The following is a 23,116-nucleotide window of genomic DNA, read 5'->3' as shown; positions in this document are numbered from 1 at the left end:
AGATTGCTGAAATTGCAAACTGGAGAGCTGCTTAATAAAAAAACCACAAATAGTAAAAAATTAAAACCAATTGCAAATCGTAGAGAATATCATTCTCTACAGCATACTAAAAGTTAATTTAAAGGTGAACAGCCCCTTTAATGGTAAGGCTGCAGCATCCTGATAATCACTTAGTATTCCTTCTCTTCCACTAACCCACTCAGCTCCGTCACTTGAGAATTTACTTTGGTTGTACTGGGCATGCTCAGTTCTTCTCAACTCTTATTACTAAACAAACTCTCCAGTCTAGTGGCCAATAAAGAGATGACATTGCTGGTTCTCATAGAAACTCCAGCTGTCTGTTCCTATTGTATTCTCCTAACCTCCTCTCCTGAGCTCAGTTAACCATTACAGTCAGTACTCAATCAAAGCAGCACTGTGTAAGACTGCATTCTTCATTACATAATAGAGTAGGGTTTTATTAATAAGGGGTTTGTTTCTCCTTTAAGTGTCATCTGCAGAACACAGTGGGATTCCCACCTCTGACCACAAGATGGCACTGTGTTGTGTAAAGAAGAAATAGGTACAGACCTGGCATCTTACAGGGAGAATTTGTTCTATTTCAATCTTAAACTGGCCATAGATGTAAAAATTTTTAAAAGATTTTTTCGTTATCGTGAGACCACGATTATCTCGCAAACGATTGTTAAAATGTACGATTTGTCCAACAACTATAAAGACAATTTCAAGCGATATTGCCAGGAAAACTGACAGTAGCTGCCTGCTTGGCCCAGCAAATAAATTTTGCACCCGGATGGTATTTTACCGGCCTAGCTGGTATTACAAATTTACCGGCAATGTAGCTGCCAGTAATTTGTAATACCCTTTTAAAAAAGCCCTTGGCCCGCCCCCAATTCGCTCAGAACTTACTGTTTTTTTTCAGGCTTCTGGCCATCACGTGTGTTGCTCCGCCCCTTTTGCATCACAGTGTGTGGCCCGTCCCCTTTTGCTTCATGGGCCGCCCCTTTTGTGTCATAGACCGCCCCCCTTTTGTTCCGACCCCCTGAAGGGGGGCCAGGCAGTGCTGCACTTTTCGAAGAGCCGGGCCCCCCTTGACTGCTCTGCAGCCATGCCTCTGCTTGCGAAAGTCCCGAAGAAGCAGAATGCGGAAGTGCCGAACACAAAAAAGTCTTAAGTGGTGGAAAGACCCGAAGTCACGAAAGGAGCCGACACTGAAGTCCTGAAGTGGAGAAAAGACCCGAAGTCACGAAAACAGCTATAACTGAAGTCCTGAAGCCACGAGTTCAATTCTACTGACACCAATGTGGGTTTTTGTTTTTTTTTAATCCCCTGCCACCAATTTAAAAAAAAAATATTTTATGGGGCCCCAATTTTTTTTAACTTGTAAGGAGGGCCCTGGCACCAATGCTTTTTTTAAAAAAAACTTTTATGGGGGGCCCTGGCGCCAATGTTTTTTTTTATTTTTTACCTTATAAGTGGGCCCTGACCATCAATATGTGTGGGGGGTTACTTTTTAGCGCTCATGTCTGTGTGGTCTTTTAATTGTGATGTGGAGTGGGCGGGATCAGGAGTGGGGCTTGGGTGCCAGGGTGGGCGGGCCCAGGAGGCCACCGAAAATGTTGATGTATGGGGCCCTGTGATTTCTAATGGCGGCCCTGCCAGTAACTACACCCCCCTGTGCAAATACAAAAGTCTCAGGCTAAATGGACAGATCCTATGTTACACCACTGCTGGCTATAGCCCCATATTTGCTTATCAGATAAAATCTTATTATAATGCAATGGGTAGAGTGGAGATAAATATGTACCTAGACCCCTACAGATATTGGAGTGAACCCACATTTCACATGGATCAGTGGGCAGTACAGATTGTGATAGTTTCTCACTGGTGCAATCACACACCCTGCCCCCCTGGTACTTACCCCCCAGAATATCATCCAGAAAAACTGGCAACCCTACTGCTGACAATAAATATTTTATTTGCAGCTGCTGGAGAGACAGATATTATCACATTATTAAGGCTTGACTCCTGGCAATCAAACAGATAGTGTTTCTTTCTCCAGAGCGGTCGGTTCTGTTGGCTGTTCTGTTCAGGCTTCTCATGGACGTACCAAGTATTTTTAATTGGGGGCGTTACTGGCCCTTTAATACCTTCCTGCAGTTCCCACAGCGGCCAGTAGGTGTCCTCGCACAGTCACGAGTTACGGACGCAGCGCAGCTTTTTGCTTTCTATGTAATTTGACTGCAGCGCAGGAGGCGACGTGGAAAGCAGGAGGGATCAGGCGGTGTTGCACTTCCCCTTGGACTGGAGATGAAGCGAAGCTCTGGGCGTGAGAGGGAATTAGCTCAGGTCATGTGATCTCCCCCCCATCATCACTGCACGACCTGCTTCTCCCGATCTGATCTCACCATGGATGGGCTCGTCGTTGTCTTCCTCATCTCCCTGGCCATGTTCCTGGGCTGCTTCCTGCTGGGCTTGATTCCTCTCGCATTTAAACTTTCAGAGGTAAAAAAAGTTCCACTTCTCTGCTTGTATTGTATCTCTTGGTGCTGTGGCCTGTGGGGCAGGGCTGTGGCAGGGCATGGGTTAATGGATCTGGAGTATTTTGGTGGAACTCCCAGCTGAACTCTCCCCCCCCATAGAGACCTGATTCATTCAGATTTTCATCTTGCCCCTTTACCCCTCAAGTGCCACTGAGCCGGTGACCTTGGGATTCATTTATTCCAGTGATTTTGGGGGCGCTGCTGAGGTTGGATCAGGGTTGCCAGGTCTAATTTTCAAAACCAGCCAAAGTCTATAAACTTTAGCATGGGTAGAAGGGTAAACTTTAGCATGGGTAGAAGGGTAAAATTTAGCATGGGTAGAAGGGTAAAATTTAGCATGGGTAGAAGGCAGGGGCGTAACTACAGAGGAAGCAGACCCTGCGGCTGCAGGGGGCCTGGGAGGTATTGGGGGCCCCATGAGGCTCAAATTCATACAATTTCAATACATTTTGGTAAAACAGGACAACCTCTGGATATGTTTGGGCCCCTAAAATTAATTTGCTGTGGGGCCCAGTAACATCTAGTTACGCCACTGGTAGAAGGGTAAACTTTAGCATGGGTAGTAGGATAAACTTTAGCATGGGTAGAAGGGTAAACTTTAGCATGGGTAGAAGGGTAAAATTTAGCATGGGTAGAAGGGTAAACTTTAGCGTGGGGAGAAGGATAAACTTTAGCATGGGTAGAAGGGTAAACTTTAGCATGGGGAGAAGGGTAAACTTTAGCATGGGTAGAAGGATAAACTTTAGCATGGGTAGAAAGATAAACTTTAGCATGGGTAGAAGGGTAAACTTTAGCATGGGTAGAAGGGTAAACTTTAGCATGGGTAGAAGGATAAACGTTAGCATGGGTAGAAGGGTAAACTTTAGCATGGGTAGAAGGGTAAACTTTAGCATGGGTAGAAGGATAAACTTTAGCATGGGTGGGTAGAAGGGTAAACTTTAGCATGGGTAGAAGGGTAAACTTTAGCATGGGTAGAAGGATAAACGTTAGCATGGGTAGAAGGGTAAACTTTAGCATGGGTAGAAGGGTAAACTTTAGCATGGGTAGAAGGATAAACTTTAGCATGGGTAGAAGGATAAACGTTAGCATGGGTAGAAGGGTAAACTTTAGTATGGGTAGAAGGATAAACTTTAGCATGGGTGGGTAGAAGGGTAAACTTTAGCATGGGTAGAAGGGTAAACTTTAACATGGGTAGAAGGGTAAACTTTAACATGGGTAGAAGGGTAAACTTTAGCATGGATAGAGGGGTAACTTTAGAATGGGTAGAAGGATAAACTAGATATTACTGGACCCGCAGCAAGTTATCCTTCAGGCCCCTAAAATGTTTAGAGGTTGACCAATTTACTAATATTTAATAAAACTTTATATGAATTAGAGCCTCATGGGGCCCCTATATCTCCTGAGCCCCCCCCCCCCCCCATACAGCCGCAGGGTCTGCTTCTCCTGTAGTTTTGCCCCTGGTTCCCAAACTTGTTGGATAAGTACCGGGCTGATCAACATGGGGCCCTACTACTGCTCTTTAAATACAACCTGCACTACTAACTAATGTCCATTAGGTATGATTATCCCAATTTAAGGCAAAGAAACTGCAGCCCTCCAGCCTTTCGTGAAATCCCAAATTTAGCCAGGATCGGGGGGGGGCCAGACATATGAACTCTGGGTCACTGAAATGAGCTGCCGCTTCAATTGTAAATCAGCTGAGTAGTAAGTAAGGTGCATGATGCAGGCTGTACTGATTGCTGTGCCGCCAAATTTGAAACTAACTGCAACGTAGTTGTTGGGCAGGTAGGTTTTATGATTGAATGTGTCTGGTTTGAACGAGTAAGGCCCTACATAAACCACTCTGGCCACAAAATGATAGGCTAGTTACGTTATAGGTTCTTTAAATATTTGTAAAGGTCCCAGCACCCCATAGGAGTCCGGTAGTTCTGTCTGGGACACTGCGTGAGTGATACACATCTGCTTTGCCTTTACACACGGCTCTACCATACTCACCCACCCGGCTATGGTTTAAGCCCAGGAGTAATGATCTGTACGGTTAATATTTCTATGCATAAACATGAGTGGGAGCTGACATATTGCTTGCCTCGGATAGGATCATTTAAAGGGGAACTATTGCGAAAATGAGGTATTAGCTTCATCATGCTGAAATAAGAAACTTTCTAAAAACAATCAATTAAATATCCTGTACTGTTTCTGAAATAATCACGTTTATCTTCCCCATTCCTCTCTCAGCATCTGTTTCTCAAGCTGTCTTCATTTAGGACAGTTAGATCCAAAATATCTTATAGGGGGGCTCATTTAGCCTAGAAGATGTATTAGAGCTCATACTATTAAAATCACCAGACATCATGTCTCTCTACATGCAGGATTCGTGCAAAAGGCAGTGATTTTGTTTGTACTGGAATTAGTTATTTGAGTGACCTCTAATTCATCTGCTAGGAAAGTAGCCCCCCTATAAGATATATTGGATCTAACTGTCAATAAATATCTGACACCCAACTGCTGCATGAAGAGAGAATGAAGAGAAACAGATGCTGAGAGAGGAATAGTGAAGATATTTCAGAAATGATGCAGAATATTTGATTGATTGAATTTAGAATGTTTCTTTCTTCTCTATGTGGAAACATATATTATATTTTAATTTTCACGATAGTTCCCCTTTAACAGAAGCAGCAGCATAATAGAATCTCTCTCTGGAAAAGCCATAGGGTAGATCCCGCACATGGGAATACTGCCTCATCATGTGACTGGGAGACAGGATGGAAAAGTAATGCTTAATTATAATATAATAATAATAGTTTCCATGTATATTGGGGCCGGTCACACGCTGAGAATGGAGCAGAGGGAACGTGACATTATAACACAGATGGAGCTCTGCCCGGGGCGGCACACTCTGGGAATTCTTCAGTGGATCCCAAAAGTATTTTCTTATTGTGGGAAGGGGGTGTCAGTCTTCAGCTAGAGCCTTGAATATGGCAATTTCCCGTGCTTTATATATTCCCATGATTGATTAAAGGAAAACTTTACCCCCAAAATGAATACTTGAGCAACAGATAGATTATCTCAAATTAAATGGCATATTAAAGAATCTTACTGGAATATATATTTAAGTAAATCTTGCCCTTTTACAGGAAGAAGTGTGGAAGCAAAAGACAGAACTCTGTCTGTTAATTGGCTCATGTGACCTAACAAGTATGGTTTGTTTGTGTGCACCGTGAATCCTACGATCCCAGTGGGCGGCCCTTATTTTTTAAAATGGCAATTTTCTATTTGTGATTACCCAATGGCACATACTACTAGAAAAGTATATTATTAGGAAAATAATTTATTTACATGAAGCAGGGTTTTACATATGAGCTGTTTTATGCAATATCTTTTCATAGTGACTTACATTGTTTGAGGGGTAAAGTTTTCCTTTAAGTGAATGTTAAAGGGGAAGTTAGTGTAGAAGATTTAAGAGAATAGAACAACACCATGTATGTTGCAGGTGGGGAGCTTACCCCTTTTATTTAAAGTGACCACCTGTGCATCAACGTTTCGGGGGGGATTAACCCTCCCTCCCTGTTGAAGGGAGGGTTAATCCCCCCAGAAACGTTGATGCACAGGTGGTCACTTTAAATAAAAGGGGTAAGCTCCCCACCTGCAACATACATGGTGTTGTGATATTCTCTTAAATCTTCTACATTGTACTGACGAGTGCCAATCGTCTTGAGAGATCTGCACCACCAGGGCAGGAAGCTTTGTGGAAAGGGTGAGAGGTACGGTTCATCTACACACAAAGGGGAAGTTAGCACAGCATGTTGTGGGCTGTAGGGTACGATGGCAAATTAAAGCTCACCATGCACACCTCAATGGCATAGTAGGTTTTGTACTACAGGACCTATAAAATAATTCCATAATGGAGTTAATTTTTAGTTAAGTATTTTTATGTAGTTTCTCCATTCAGTGTTATTGATCTTTTGAAAAATAGCATGCTATTGTATAAATTTTAACGCGTTTTCCGAGTCTGCATGGTATTAGCTGTCATGTTGGGTTTTTTCCAGTTTATGTAAAAAGAAAATGAAATATTTAAAAAAAAAAATTCCATAATGGGCCTTTTTAGGCTTTACTTGGCCTTTAAATGCAGAGGCATGGTGTAGTTACAAAGGCACATACCTTATTATTACACCAGCTGTAGGGGTATTTAAGAGCCAGTGATTTTATGCTAAATGTGTTGAGTAAAATGCCCAGAATGCTTATTTGTGCGCTGGTATCACAAAGTCTCGCCACTGATATTAAACAGTGCAGGTCCAGGCTTGGGCTGGGGCAATTCTTTGCCAGGGGCAAGTGCTTCATGAGTGGGCCCTAAGAGTTGCAGCTTTGCACCCCTGGAAATATTAAATGAGCTGTAAATCTCAGAGACAATCATAACCCAGACCAAAGAGCCCTAAAACCTCCCAGATTTATGTTGACCACACCCCCTTTCACATAGCCACGCCCACAGGTAACCCTCAGCCCCAGAATAAGAGGCAGCTGTTTATTCAAATCAGAAAATATTTCTTGTTTTCTTGGTAACAGACAATTTACTGCGCTCCCTGTATAACCTGTCGGGCAGGTAGCAAAGGGAACAGTGGTTTAATTATTATTCTCTGCTCAGTCTGCATATAGTGTCTAACCTGTCAGGGAATGCTGGGAGTTGTAGTACCACAGTAGTGGGAGATATAGTTCTGCAGGAGGAATGGAGATGAGAAGGAAAGGCAAAAGGCCCATCTGAAGGAAACAAAACTACAAAACCTCTGCCCTACACCTGTTGTTGAACTACAACTCCCAACATGCAGTTCCAGTCCAACAACAGGTACATAGTGTAGGAGAAGTTTAGTTTCTGCCCTGCCCTGAACCCAAGCCCATCCCTGCTCTCAGCACCGCATTGTGTTAGTGCACTGACTGCAACTTGTTACTGTAAAGCTTGTGCTTCAATCAGGGGAAAGGTTACAGAACAACAGGCCCAGTGTGTGAGCTGCAAGTGGGTGTGTATTGTACTTACTAACACCCAGAATTGCTACTTACACCTCTAGGATTTGCCTCTCTCTCTTTCATACAATGGGCACCGCTGTCGTTATTTTTGGCACATTCATTAACAGAACCAACATAATCCATTAGGTTCTTTATATAAAGAGTGTCAGAGAGTTAGGATTTATTAGTATTTGTTTCTCTTCAATGAACTGTAAAGTACAAGAGCCTGATTTATTATGTGTATAGAATATTCCTTCCCTGTAGTATGTCTCTCCTCAGTGACTTCTAATATCCTTATCATTTACATTAGGGGGTACATTATCCCTTATAATACATGAGTGATACTCAGAGTTCCCTGTATAACTCAGCTGGCAGCCTTGTGCCTTTATATGGTCACAGAACCCCTCAGTGACTTCTAATATCCTTATCATTTACAGTAGGGGGTACATTATCCTTTATAATACATGAGTGATACTCAGAGTTCCCTGTATAACTCAGCATGCAGCCTTGTGCCTTTATATGGTCACAGAACCCCACAGTGACTTCTAATATCCTTATCATTTACAGTAGGGGGTACATTATCCCTTATAATACATGAGTGATACCCAGAGTTCCCTGTATAACTCAGCCTGCAGCCTTGTGTTTTTATATTGTCACAGAACTCCTCAGTGACTTCTGATATCCTTATCATTTACAGTAGGGGTACATTATCCCTAATAATACATGAGTGATACTCAGAGTTCCCTGTATAACTCAGCCTGCAGCCTTGTGCCTTTATATGGTCACAGAACCCCTCAGTGACTTCTAATATCCTTATCATTTACAGTAGGGGTTACATTATCCCTTATAATACATGAGTGATACCCAGAGTTCCCTGTATAACTGAGCCTGCAGTCTTGTGCCTTTATATGGTCACAGAACCCCTCAGTGACTTCTAATATCCTTATCATTTACAGTAGGGGTTACATTATCCCTTATAATACATGAGTGATACTCAGAGTTCCCTGTGTAACTCAGCCTGCAGCCTTGTGCCTTTATATGGTCACAGAACCCCTCAGTGACTTCTAATATCCTTATCATTTACAGTAGGGGGTACATTATCCCTTATAATACATGAGTGATACTCAGAGTTGCCTGTTTAACTTAACCTGCAGCCTTGTGCCTTTATATGGTCACATAACCCCCCAGTGACTTCTAATATCCTTATAAATTACAGTAGGGGGTACATTATCCCTTATAATACATGAGTGATACTCGGAGTTCCCTGTATAACTCAGCCTGCAGCCTTGTGTCTTTATATGGTCACAGAACTTAGTGACTTCTAATATCCTTATCATTTACAGTAGGGGGTAAATTATCTCCCAGTATTATCCCTTATAATACAGGAGTGAGATCTCAGTATAACTTGCAGGTATATAGATGAGTCTCATTCAACAGGTGCAGTTTCACACAAAAGGAATCTACTCCTGACTTACTAAAAGAACTCCCTGCTTCCTTCTCAGTATGCGCTGACATGCACGTTTCTCTGTTTGATTAACTGGGTGTTTTTTTCCTGCTCTGAGTTTCTCAGGAGTCAGACATTTGATTGCCCTTTTGCTTATCAACTTGGACAAAGTTTATTTAACCTCATGATTGCTCACACTCCCCTGTGTATTGGGAATATGCACAGCTGAACGTATGTTTATTTACTCCATGCGTCTGTGAAGGGGTTACTGGAGCAGTTGCACTTTTAACCTTTGTCTTGCTGGCAGGCTAGCCACAGCCCTTGTATCTGTTTTATAATTCAAATACAAGGAAGTAGGAGGTGTGGCCTTTTAGTCATATGGAAATGGGAATTTTAGGAGCAGAATTCCTTATATATTCCTTAATATTTATTTATATATATATATATATATATATATATATATATATATATATATATATATATATATATATATATATATATATATATATATATATATATATATATATATATATATATATAGTGAAAAAGGATTGCGGCACTCACAGGGTTTTAGTGAAAAAACAAAAAAATGTTTTATTATTAAGCCTCAACGTTTCGATCCCCCACAGGGATCTTCGTCAGGAGCAAAAACAAACAAACATCCAGCACCCACTATTGAGGCTTAATAATAAAAAATTTTTTGTTTTTTCACTAAAACCCTGTGAGTGCCGCAATCCTTTTACACTGCTTATTTCCCATGCTGGCACCCAGGTATTAATTTTGTCTACGGAGTGCACCATTCCTTTGGTTATATATATAAATATATATATATATATATATATATCCACGAACTTCAAAGAACCGGCACACTCGTAAAAATAATTCACTTTTTTATTATATCATAGTCCTATAATTTTGATGTTTTTGGGCATAGCAGCCAGGGAATGAGGCAGGGCACCAGGTATTGATTATAATGAAGTCCAGTCTCTACTTCAGCCTTGGTTCCTTATGGTTCTGTTTACTTTCTCTTCCAGCAAAAGCTGCAGTTTGTGAGTGTGTTTGGTGCTGGGCTCCTGTGTGGGACGGCTCTGGCCATAATTATCCCAGAAGGGGTGGAGCTGCTGGATGGACCAGGCAAGGGTAAGTTAAGTATATAAATATGTGGATATGGGTAAATGACAGATTATCTCATGCAGTGGTGTAACTAAACTGGCCCCATATCATTTGAGGCCCCGCTAAGTTTGGGGAATAAGACGTTTTAATGAAAATGAAATAGTGTCCATTGCGCCCCCTATAGTTAAGGCACAAGGTCTGCTTCCTCTATAGTCACGTCCCTTTATGGCACCCTGGGTACAAGAGAATTGCAGGAAGACTTGGGTATCCGTTAATTCTTCTGGGTTTTTCTTGCAGAAGGTCCAGTAATCTGCCAGAACCTTACACAGAACCACACAGAGATCAGCAAGACAAGTGAAGATGCAGCAGAGAAAAGCTCCTCCGTCCCACCCCATTTCTTCATTGGGGTCTCCCTGGTGATGGGGTTTATTCTCATGTTCATCGTGGATCAGATTGGGAGTTATTGCTCCTACCACGGTGAGTTACAGCAGATTTATTGGCATCGGCATCTTTACTTCACTACAGTATTATTCTACCCCTTGAAGGGCTCTATTAATGGACCAATAAGCTGACAATTTGCTGGATTGTTATCTAATATCAGCCTGTGTATAGCCGCCTTAACCCCAACAATCAAAGAGTGGTCTGAATAACTGTTTTGTGTCTGTGTGTTTTTTTTGGTTGCTAGTGTCAGTGACCCCTAACCACCAGAAAGCTTTTTCAGTTGCTGGTTGTAAACAACCGGAAAAGCAATTATATTTATTTAAAAATAATATAGAAAAAGTCATGAAGACCAATTGAAAACTTTCTTCGAATAGGTCACTGTATAACATACTAAAAACTAACTTAAAGGTCATTAATACTTTAAGGGGGTTTATTTACAAATTTTTGGGGGCAAAAACTTGAATTTTTAGATGCTCCAAAAAGCCAGAATCCGAAAATCCGCAATCTCAGAACTGTCGATGTCATGTATAAGTCAATGGGAGAGGCACTTATGTTAATTTGAAGATATTGTGGTCTGTGCTGGGTTTTCCCCCGAATATCTGACTTTTTTGGGGGTTTTGGGCAAAAGCCCGAAAAATTTGAGCAATTCGGGATTTCCCTCTGTTTTATTGAGTTTTTTCACGATCCGATTAAATTGAGTTTTTTTTTTTATTATATATTAATAAAAAAGCTAAAATTGGGCATGGGCGTTTGGGTTTTTTAATATATTATGATATAAATTCGGATTTTAGTAAATAACCTGCTACATGTCTGTCGCATGACTTGCTTTCCCTAAATGTACCAAACATTAAAGAACTTGGTGCACTATGCCAGTAACTGTACCATTATAAATCAAAAAGAAACAAATATCCAAAACAATGTAATGAGAGGAGAAAAATACTCACACTTCACCCCAGTCCATGGGTGCAAAAATCTGGAACAGCAAAAAGTTGTGAGTTTTCCCCAAAAAGTAAAGACCAAAATTATAATAATTCAATTAATTTATTAGGACATACAGGTGACGGTCACCTGTATGTCCTAATAGGTTAATTGAATTTTTATTATAATTTTGGTCTTTACTTTTTGGGGAAAACTCACAACTTTTTGCTGTTCCCTAAATGCTTCTCAAATCTGCCTGCGCTGCTGTACGGAGTTGGGCAAATCCAAGCACAAACACAAAGGCATTGTTTCTCTTAGGGGAGACTCTTAACCTCTGTATCCCCAAATTAAGTTTTCAATACAGGGAGCAGCTATGAGGAGGTGACTGATTTAGCACTTCCATGGTTAAAGGGGACATAAACATTATATACAAATTTGAGCATATACTATTAGTAGTAGTACCTGTAGTAGTTCTTCATAGCTGAGATTGCTTTGGAGTATTCGCAGCCCAGGTACTTATTTAATATGCAGAACTCTTCTCCAATCAGAATCCTCTGTGACTGTGTGGGTGATCCACTTTACTGTGCTTCTATTGTACTGGTGATTGAGAGACCCCATTCCCATTCCATTTCCACATACAGATTTAAAGTTTAACATCTCAATGCTGGCTAAGGTTGCCATATACACACGGCTCTCACTAAGTTACATAGAAATCTACATTGGATCTTAGTGTAACTTAGGGAGAGACTCCATTATGGTTGGAATAGCAACATGACTCTTCCAAGGGGAATGTGCCAATAATTATGTGTATGTGGAGCAGAAATGCAATAGAAATAACACATGTGTTTGGTTCTTTCAGATCCCCGGACAGGAATGTCAGCCGGTACCAGTATAACAGCGACCCTGGGGCTGGTCATACATGCAGCAGGTCAGTGAAATATGTCAGCTCTGTGGCCAGAGTACAGTTCTGTCGGGCAGCTTTGTCCTTCTGTAATACAGTGACGAGTGTGGGTTCAGTTGTTACATCTCTGCGTAGCTCCTGCTGGGATTAAAACTCTGGGATTTTATCCGAAGCCTTTCTGCAGGCACCACTTTGGCTGGGAAAACATGTAGCGGTCAGAAAGCTGCATAATCAATGTGTTTTGTTGCTGTTACAAGAAGCCAGCAGGGACTTGGGTTAGTGCCCAAGGGAATTGTAAACAACTAGAGATTTAATTAGAATGGAGTGTGTTAGCATAAACAACCTGCTGTGTTTTCTTATAGCCTCACATGGAGATATAGAACTGTTCTAGCATATGTATGCCCCTATCCTATACTATGCATAATTCAGCAGGAACAGCCCACTGAATTTGCTCATAGCCTGCACAGAGATACCATAAAACTATGGCAGCATAGGTATTCCCCTGTACTAAGCACAATTTAGCAGGAACAGCCCCCTAAGTTTCCTCATAGTCTGTACAGAGAAATACCATAAAACTATAGCAGCATAGGTATTCCCTGTAATAAGCACAATTCAGCAGGAACAGCCCCTAAGTTTGCTCATAGCCTGTACAGAGAGATCCCATAAAACTATGGCAGCATAGGTATTCCCCTGTACTAAGCACAATTCAGCAGGAACAGCCCCCTAAGTTTGCTCATTGTCTGTACAGAGAGATCCCATAAAACTATTGCAGCATAGGTATTCCCCTGTACTTAGCAAAATTAGGGAAATATTTATTAGTGGTCATTTTGTTCCATTCCAATAAACTTACAACATTTTATAATATGTATTAAGGGTTTTAACCATGTCATGTCTGTGCCGGTGTATGGAACTCAGCAGAACTCCATCAGATTAGTATCAGATAGTTTGCTTGGGGAATGCAGTGTTGTTACATGAGCTGCCCATGTGCCTGTCGGGGATATCCGACTGCTGGAGGTCTCATAATTTGGTCCTAAGCCCACAACTGAGAAAGATTTTAACTAGACATAATGATCCCTATTGAGAGAGCTGCTGTGTCAGCCTGGATGTACAGCAGCCTCTTGACAGTAGAGCTCTGTGACTAAAGGTGGCCATACAGGCTACAATTATAATCTTTCCTGGAAAGAGCATTCATTTCAATACACAGGTGTACAGCTGAACCGTCATATACTCTATACAGGTAAAACAATAGAATTCTACCTTTATCTGCCAATTCAGCACTAACAATGGCTGATCTTCAGGTGCCTTCAAAGGGATTTGATCAAAATTTTCCAGCCAGCCTGATATGCAAGTCTTCTGTCAATTATCGGTTGGCTCGTCTCCCGCAATACATGCACGAATATTGTACGAAAATTAGTTTCGTCCGATAATATCGGTGCATCTATGGCCACCTTAAAATGTATCTCTAGGAGATTCTGAAATGATTAAAGTGGTTGTTCACCTTCAAACAACTAGATGTTTTCAGATAGTTCACCAGAAATAAAGACTTTTCCCAATTATTTTCTGTTTTCTATGTTTTTCTAATATGTAAAGTGTAAAGTGTCATTTTTCACCTTCTGAAGCAGCCCTGTGAAGGGGGTCGCTGACCCTGTAAACTGTTCTAAATGGATACATTTAGTTGATACATTTCTTTGTCCCTGCTGAGCAGAATCTCTGGGATTCATTACAGGCAGCTGTTAGAATTGATACAATAGTTACTAATACTCCAGAGATGCTGCTGAGAAATGGATCAACTAATGGAGCAAAATTGTAACAGTTCAGAATCTGCACCTGAATTACTGAGCTGCCAGACTCAAACACCAGAGACACCAACATTCAACTTCAAACTTAGATTTTGGAAAAACAGAAAATAATGAATAATGGAAAGTAATTGAAAAAACGCTTTATTTCTGGGGAATCATCTAAAAACAACTGAACTGAAAAAAAAAGTGTTTGGAAGGTGAACAACCCCTAAGGTGTGTATAAAATCACTCTCTGGTATAGACATAGATTTGTTATATGTTTTATATTGGGAAGTGGGTCATTCTATTTGTATTGCAATTAGTGTTACTCTCATAAGGGACAATTAACATGGATTTAGCACCAGGATCCTGAGAATCATTAATCTGCTCAAACCTGATAATCCATTTACATAAAGGGCCAGTAATGCCAAAAATAATCCTTGTTAATAAACTGCTACAGCTGCATTCAGGCAATGGCACATGAAGCATTTATAGGTGAGAATGTGGGACTGACGGCTGTTCCCAATACTTCTCATTGCTGTCTGGTGGGGAGACAGACACCCCAGTTTGTTTATTGTAAGGAAGGTGCCATGTGTGCAGTCTCTATTAACTTCTTAGTTGTGATGTGATAAGAAAGCAAAGCAAGAGAAACTCACACTGTGAGCAAGGTTTGCTGATTGTTGCGGTTCGCAGCAACTTGCAATTGTGACTTTTTTCCGCAAACAAGGTTTTTTTTGAGTTTTAAGTGAAAAATAGAAATGATGCCTCCGAAAAACCCACTGAGATGGCGTAGAAGTCAATGGGAAGTGTATATTCAGCATTCGAGCAAGTTGATTTTATTTTTCCATGATATTTCACCAGTTTTGATTTTGCAACTTGTTGTTTTTTTCATAAATGTTAACAAAAATATATGTGATTTTATTATATGGGTTAACGGTAAACTGCCCAGAATTCATTTACTATGAGCTGAGAAAGGAAAGAGAAATGTTATAAAGGGGGGGGTGGGGGGTTTTGGGTTGGTGATGCCCCTATAAAATGCTTGGGACAGGGGGGCTGGTGCTGTTTAGTAAAACTAAGTGACTAATCTCCCCGATCTGCCTCCCGCTGGCTAGAATCTAAATCCCCGGCGGGGTGGCACTTGGAGTGCTTTTTTTTCTGAAGTCGCCGAAGTTTCCTCGTTAGGCAACTTTGGACGACTTCGGAAAATGAAACGCTCTGATTGCCATCCCGCCGGTGATTTACATTCTAACTGGTGGGAGGCAGTTGGGGGAGATTAGTCGCCCCAAAGAAAGAGGAGATTTGTCTCTGGGCGACTAATCTCCCCAAATCTGAGCGTGTGTCTCTGCCCTTAGGGGCAGCTGAGACTCCTGGTCACGTGGGGTGACACTTAAATAGGATTAGGGGATTATGTACTTAAAGGCCAGGCTGGGAGATGATCCTACGTAATGATATTCCAGAGTTTGTACAGATACACAATGTGTCTCAGGCCTATGGGGAGTGTATGAGAGTGAATGGGAGAATCTGGCAGTTCCGGGGGCTCATGGATAAACCCTCCAGCACTGATAACTTATTAAAGGAACAGTAACACCAAAAAATGAATGTTAAAGTAATGAAAATATCATGTAGTGTTGCCCTGCACTGGTAAAACTGATGTATTTGCATCAGAAACACTATTATAGTTCATATAAACAACGGCGGAATTTGAAAAAAGTCTATATGGCACAGGTTAAATAGTGCTGTGTAACCTGAGTCTTTTCTCCTCTGTCTGGGTCCGTTTATTTTTACTTTAATACATTGTTTTAATACTTTGTTTGTTTTTTTTAGCTGATGGTGTGGCCCTCGGAGCAGCGGTGGCCTCGTCCCAGGTCTCTGTACAAGTCATTGTCTTCTTTGCAGTTATTTTGCACAAGGTAAGTAAAAATTGTCCTCTGTTGGACTTAAAGGGATTGCATCCTAAAAAAAAGGGGGGTGTTGATAAGGGGTTGTGGCCATGTGTCTTTTGGATGTTCAATCAGAAGCCTCCGCTCTATACAGCTTAGTTGAGTTTTCCAGACCTTAAAGGGCAAGAAGAGGGCTACTGTGGGCGGCACTGATATACAGTGTCTTCCTTTGGCACTGCCAGAGATTTTATGTATGGAATTTAAACAAATGGTGGAATTCTGTGTTATTTTAAAAGCTGCAGCAGATTCATAAATATGTGGTTCATTTGAGACCAATGTGTCCAGTTTCTGCCCCCCTGGTGTTTTGCTGTTTTAAATCCCTTTAGTAGACATTTAGAGAATATAAATATTGTACTGTCACTCACCATACAGGCCTGAGATCATGCAGACCAGTGAGAGTAGATACACATGCGCACCTGTGGGTACAGACAAAACAGGAATGGTCCCATTCGGCAAAAGGGCAGAGAGGGGACGGGATTAGGGAAAGAAGGCAGAGAAGGGACGTGTCTGCCCCCCCCACACACAGCTTTGCGCCCTACGCATGTGCCTACTCTGCCTACCCCTAGTTCCGGCCCTGGCTCTGAGTTAGGGTTGCCACCTTTTAAAAAAAAAATTACCGGTCAGTGGTGGGGGGCGGAAAAGAAAGGGGCGGGGTGTGATGCAAAAAGGGGTCGAGCCGATGAGGGGTGCCGCAAAAGTGGCGGGACATGGGGAGTAGCGCCACAAAGGGGGCGGGGTCACCACCCGAAGCCGACGAAAATGCACGTTTTCATCGGCGGGCAGGGGATTTTGTAAATGGTATTACAAATTACCGGCAGCTACATTGCCCGTAAATTTGTAATACCGGCCCCAGCCCTGGCAGGTGTTAACCCTACCCTGAGTGTCATCCCGCCAGCGATTTAGATTGTAGCCGGTGGGAAGGTTTTTCGGGGAGATTAGTCGCCCCGAAGAAGAAAATCTCCCCAAAACTTCCCGGGTGTCTCTGCCCTAAAGGATCACACAAAACACAACTCTTGTGTTCTCTCTCACAAGGGAAATTCACTAAGATCCGAAGTTGCGCTCAGGGAGGCGAACGGTAGCGAAGTTGCGCTAGCATTAACGTTCATGAAAATCCGCAAGTTAGTGAATTAGCATAGTTGCGTTCCTTCGCCATAGAGCAACTTCGCCTGGCATAAGGGTGCTAAGTAGCGCTAGAGTAGGTCCACATTGCTAGCGAATTTACGCCAGCGCCCGTTAGTAAATCAGCGACGTAACAAAATGTCACGCTGGCGAATTTGCGCTAGCGTCAGTGACTTCGCACTTTAGTGAATTTGCCCCACAGACTCTACATTATCAGACAGGAGGCTTCCCATGTTTATGCCCTTGTTTATTTGAGTTCCTGTTGTTGAGTCTTTATAGGGCCAATAATGAATACTTACCGTTACTGTTACAGTCTCTCAGTTCTCATGTCTGACACAGATTTCACAGTTGCTTCTGCTTTTTTTTTAATGATGAAAATGTTTAGTTCTTTTGACTTTACTGTTACTCACAATGGCTGTTATTGTATTTGGTGAACTTGTGCTTTATGGTGACCTTGTTATATTCAGAGAAATTCCCCATATTGAAAAACCGTATCTGCCACAGAGCTTTGCAGGGTCCAGTAAGTGCAATTTTTAACTTGAGCTTGGATGTCTTGGGTTCATTTTCCTGAGCAAACCTTGTGCATTTTATTGAATCTGGGTTTTTTTATGTATAGCATTTGTTGCCATTTAAATCCTGTATATTCTGCTTGTATATGAACTACCGTATATACTCGAGTATAAGCCGAGTTTTTCAGCCCCCAAAATATACTGAAAAACTCTACCTCGGCTTATACTCGGATCAAGCGCAAAAACGGTCGCCGGTGCCTAAGAATAGTCGCCGGCGTCCAAGAATAGTCTCCAAGAATATTCGCCGGCGTCCAAAAATGGTCGCCGGCATCCAAAAACTAGACGCTAGCACCTCCAATGGGAGCAGAAACCCTCAATTTTTTGATTGAAACTTACCAGAAGCTGCTGCATTTCTCACCCTCGGCTTATACTCGAGTCAATAAGCTTTCCCAGTTTTTGGAGGTAAAATTAGGTACCTCGGCTTATACTCGGGACGGCTTATACTCGAGTATATATGGTACTTAGATTTTTGCCAGGGCTGCTTTTAACTCCCAGTCTGGCCTGTCGCCAAATGACTGTCACACTCCCACGGCTGGACTATGTGACTTGGCAGTGCCAGGCAATATACCACTGCAGCAAGGGAATCCCTTTCTGTTTAGCACCCATGTGTATTTATTTTATACATATTCATTATATATGGGTGCATGTTACCCAATCCTATAAAATTCCGGGGATATGTCTAGAAAACCCAACTACAATGTCTGAACTGATCAAACTGAAATGAAATGCAATCCGTGCAGCCCTGCGACTTGCATTTAATTTGCATGTTTTTTTCAGAAGATCTGGTAACCTTAATATGGGTGCCGGCAGGGCATGTACTTCACAATACGGACAGGGTATTTGCCCAGGGATATACAGCAACTGCCTGCAGGTACCAGTCCAATGCCTCACAGGTTCTGTCAGTCGGATCTGAAATCAAGTGATTTGTTTATAGATCTTATCATTGAGGTAGTAAAAAAAAAAATCTCACGCCATCAGCTCATGGATAGATTCCATTAAAGTTGATAATTAGACTTTATAATGACTCTTTGCTTTGGTTTAAGGAGTGAGTTTTGGACGTTTTATTCCCCCCTGTGTCTGACTGGCAGTTTGGCTTCAGTGGTGCATAATAAAGACAATGGTGCTTTGTACCCGCTGCTGTGCCCAGAATGCTGAATAAATAAACAGTATTGTGTGTGATGCATTCACAGGCTTTACCCCAAGGAGTCCAAAGTTAACGTTTTGAAGTTTTATCAGGAAAATGAAGATTAAATATAATCTTTAGTAGACTGAAATAAGAAACTTTCTAAATACATATCAGTCCTGTACAATTTCTGAAATAATTCAGTTACTCTTCACTATCCTCTTCTCAGCATCTGTCTCTCTCTCTGCATGCAAGAGTCAGATTTTAATTGACAGTTAGTTTGATCTAATATATCTTTTAGGGGGTCTAACCTTCCCTAGCAGATGTGTCGCTGATTCCAGCACAAATAAAATCTAACAAGGTAACTGACTTTGGCACAAATCCTGCATGTAGAGAGACAAGATTTCTGGTGACGTAATACAGGTATGGGACCAGTTATCCAGAATCCTGGAAAATGGATCTTTCCATACTTTAGATCTTAATACCTCAAGTCTACTAGAAAATCAGGCTGGTTTTGCTTCTAATAAGGATAAATTATTTCCTAGTTTGGATGAAGTACAAGGTACCGTTTTATTATTACAGAGAAAAAGGAAATTATTTTTTTAAAAAATTTGGATTATTTGGTTAAAATGGAGTCTATGGGAGACGGCTTTTCCGTAATTTGGAGCTTTCTGGATAACGGGTTTCCGGATAACAGGTCCCCACCTGTATATCTTCTATGCTTTGTATTACACCTAATTGTCAATTGAAATCAGACTCCCAACTCCTGCATGAACAAAGAATGAAGAGAGACAGATGCTGAGAGGAGGAGAGTGAAGGGATAGTGATGATATATAGAACATTTCTCATTTCATTGTGATAAAACATATATTTCATTTTCACAATAGTTCCCCTTTAAATTCAGGGGCAATGGTGTGCGGAGGATTGATCATTACTTCTTGACATTTGGAAGGATTTTTGCGCAGTGATCTGTCCAAGCAAATCCCTCTCAATGGAAAGTTTTATCATTATTGCCAAGTCATTGTTGACAGTGTTGCATGTGCTGCTGTATATACAGTGTAATCCCAGAGGAATCCAGAGCCAGTTACATATTTAACCGCATAGGAACATAGGGGTATATTTATCAAAGCGTGAAGTTAGAGATCACCACAGTCCGCTGGAGTGAAATACCGCCTCTCTCCATTCATTTCTATGGGATTTTTAATGGCGTATTTATCAAATCGTGAACTTTCACTTTCACTCTTTGATAAATACGCCTTTAAAAATCCCATAGAGATGAATGGAGAGAGGCGGTATTTCACTCCAGCGGACTTTGGTGATCTCTAACTTCACTCTTTGATAAATATATTGTCTTTTAGCGGTGGAAAAAAAGCCACAACCTTGTCAAAATCAACCTTTTGCAAATCTGTTAAATGCTGATTTTGTGGAAGTAAAACAAAACAAATAGCAGTCTGGCGAGAGTCACCAGCAAGTGATATGGCAAGTTGGTCACTCCCTGGACCAGTGGCTACTGCCCTTGTCTAGTTATGAGAAGTCTTTTTTTCCAAGGCCTCAACCATTGCCATTCTGGATCCCCACCAATGTGTCACTCATTACTCATCATGGAGGGAAAATATAATATGGATTTAAAAAGACATTTATATATTGTTAAGCTTAGTTTAGTGAAATAAAAGCCTACAAAATGTGACTTTTAGCAGCAATAATGCACTTGTTTTATTCAGATTTAGTAACTTTTTTTCTTCCATTCATTTAATTTCTCTTAGCTCATAACAAGGTTACAGATATATAGAAATATTGGGGTAACAATCACCCTGCACAAATAATCACTCACCCCAAATCTCCCCCTAACTGGCCTTCAGGCTGGGCCCCCTTAGCTCATAACAAGGTTACAGATATATAGAGACATTGGGGGTAACAGTCACCCTGCTATAGTTTGAGGGGTACCCAGGGCACAAATAAGCACTCACCCCAAATCTCACCCTAATTGGCCCCTTTAACTTTAGGTTACAGATATATAGAAACATTGGGGTAACATTCACTCTGCTATAGTTCCAGGGGTACCCAGGGCACAAATAAGCACTCACCCCAAATCTCCCCCTAACTGACCTTCACACTGGGCCCCCTTAGTTCATAACAAGGTTACAGATATATAGAAACATTGGGGTAACAGTCACCCTGCTATAGTTCCAGGGGTAACCAGGGCACAAATAAGCACTCACCCCAAATCTCCCCCTAACTGGCCTTCACACTGGGCCCCCTTAGTTCATAACAAGGTTACAGATATATAGAAACATTGGGGTAACAGTCACCCTGCTATAGTTCCAGGGGTACCCAGGGCACAAATAAGCACTCACCCCAAATCTCCCCCTAACTGACCTTCACACTGGGCCCCCTTAGTTCATAACAAGGTTACAGATATATAGAAACATTGGGGTAACAGTCACCCTGCTATAGTTCCAGGGGTAACCAGGGCACAAATAAGCACTCACCCCAAATCTCCCCCTAACTGGCCTTCAGGCTGGGCCCCCTTAGTTCATAACAAGGTTACAGATATATAGAAACATTGGGGTAACAGTCACCCTGCTATAGTTCCAGGGGTACCCAGGGTACAAATAAACACTCACCCCAAATCTCCCCTAACTGGCCTTCAGACTTGGGCCCCCTTAGCTCATAACAAGGTTACAGATATATAGAAACTATAATTAAAAAAAATTAAAAAAGTGGAAGGCATAAGAACATTGAAAATGAAAGCGGAGACAAAAAGAACAAAATACAAATAGCATTTAACCCTTGCTTTCCTGTAGGCACCTGCTGCATTTGGGCTGGTAACGTTTCTCATGCACGCCGGGTTAGAGAAGGCGCAGATTCGGAAGCACCTCTTGGCATTTTCTCTGGCTGCACCGCTGCTCACCATAACAACTTACCTCATTCTCAGCCTGGTAAGTCTCAGTGCATCTAAATGCATGGGCCTAGATTATTTATAAATCCCTTGCTTGTTTATTCTGCATCTAAACATATTGGGGTACGATTCCCTTGTACCCTCCATTCCTTATATTCTACCCAAGTAGTTGCTAGGGCCCCACATGGTCTAGTGAGTGGGTTGGGAGTGGGCAGACTGGAAGAAGAATAGGGCAGGGTATATACTGTATGAAATAATAGATACAGAGCTGCAGCCTGGGAAGACCTAAATAGATTAAAGTAGAGGCACAGAAATTGTTGTGACCATAGAATCCAAATCAGCAGCACCTTCTTGCCCATAATCCATCGCAATATGTCCAACTATAACGTCTCTGCTCTTTGTTTTTGGCCGCACAGACTGGAGGGACGTCCCAGCACAGACTCGCCGCCACCGGAAACGGAATGTTGTTCTCAGCAGGAACGTTCTTGTACGTGGCCACGGTGCACGTGTTACCCGAGATTAGTGGGCGGGGTCACCAGCATCATCATGTGACCTCCGAATACAGACATCCAGGACTGGGCCTTCTGGAAAGTGTCATTCTAGTGGTGGGAGCTGGCCTACCGCTTCTCCTCTCACTGGGGCTTCATGATGGATGAAAAGTCCTCTCCCATTTATTTTTTTATTATTATTGTTGTTACTGTTGCACACAGAATTGAATATGAAGGTTGTGGTCACTGATTTGTTTACACTCCAGAAAGCACAGAAAATAATGGACTGTATAAAGGAATAGGTACCTAGTGATGTGGCCGAGGTTCTGCAGGAAGTTAGGGATGAGTCTGCGACCCGGCTCACATCTGTGTGCCCCCTACAGGAGAGTACAGCCCCTTGGCTACATGGCCTTAAAGGATAAGAAAACCTTTAAAATAAGTGAATGTAAAATTGATGAGTGGTATTCTAAGAACTTTTGTAATGTACATTCATTATTTATTCTTTTCTCATTCCAAGATATTAAAGGATACATGTGCTGTTAATATGAATGAATTTTGTTACAACAGCGCCACCTGCTGGTCAGTTTCCCACCATTCTGACCACCAAATAGGGTTGCCAACTTTTCTGAAAAAGAAAGGGGGCGGGCTCAAAAGGAGGTGATCCGTGCCACAAAAAGGGGCAGGGCCACGCATTGTGATGCAAAAGGGGCGGAGCAACATCGCGCAATGTCCAGAAGACTGAAAAAAAAACAGTCTTTGCCGGTAAATTTGTAATACCTGCCCTGGCCTTGGCAGGTGTTTTACCGGCTAGGCAACCCTACCACCAAGTAGTCAAGAAAGTTGTC

The 23,116-nt window shown here is 41.8% G+C and overlaps 1 protein-coding gene across 1 annotated transcript; it reads left to right on the top strand.

The window, feature by feature from the left end:
* The first annotated feature begins 2,312 nt into the window (after positions 1-2,312).
* On the top strand, positions 2,313-22,904 carry MGC53199 (uncharacterized protein). The gene is given in 7 exon segments (NM_001086086.1): positions 2,313-2,505; positions 10,017-10,122; positions 10,393-10,572; positions 12,314-12,382; positions 15,958-16,043; positions 21,689-21,823; positions 22,200-22,904. Coding segments are annotated over 7 exon segments (912 nt in total). The 5' UTR covers positions 2,313-2,409; the 3' UTR covers positions 22,440-22,904.
* The last annotated feature ends 212 nt before the right edge of the window (positions 22,905-23,116 follow it).

The sequence above is a fragment of the Xenopus laevis genome, chromosome 5L, assembly GCF_017654675.1.
Source record: "Xenopus laevis strain J_2021 chromosome 5L, Xenopus_laevis_v10.1, whole genome shotgun sequence".
Taxonomy (NCBI): Eukaryota; Metazoa; Chordata; class Amphibia; order Anura; family Pipidae; genus Xenopus; species Xenopus laevis.
Note: the sequence above shows the minus strand (reverse complement) of the source record. Positions and strands in the feature narration are given on the sequence as shown.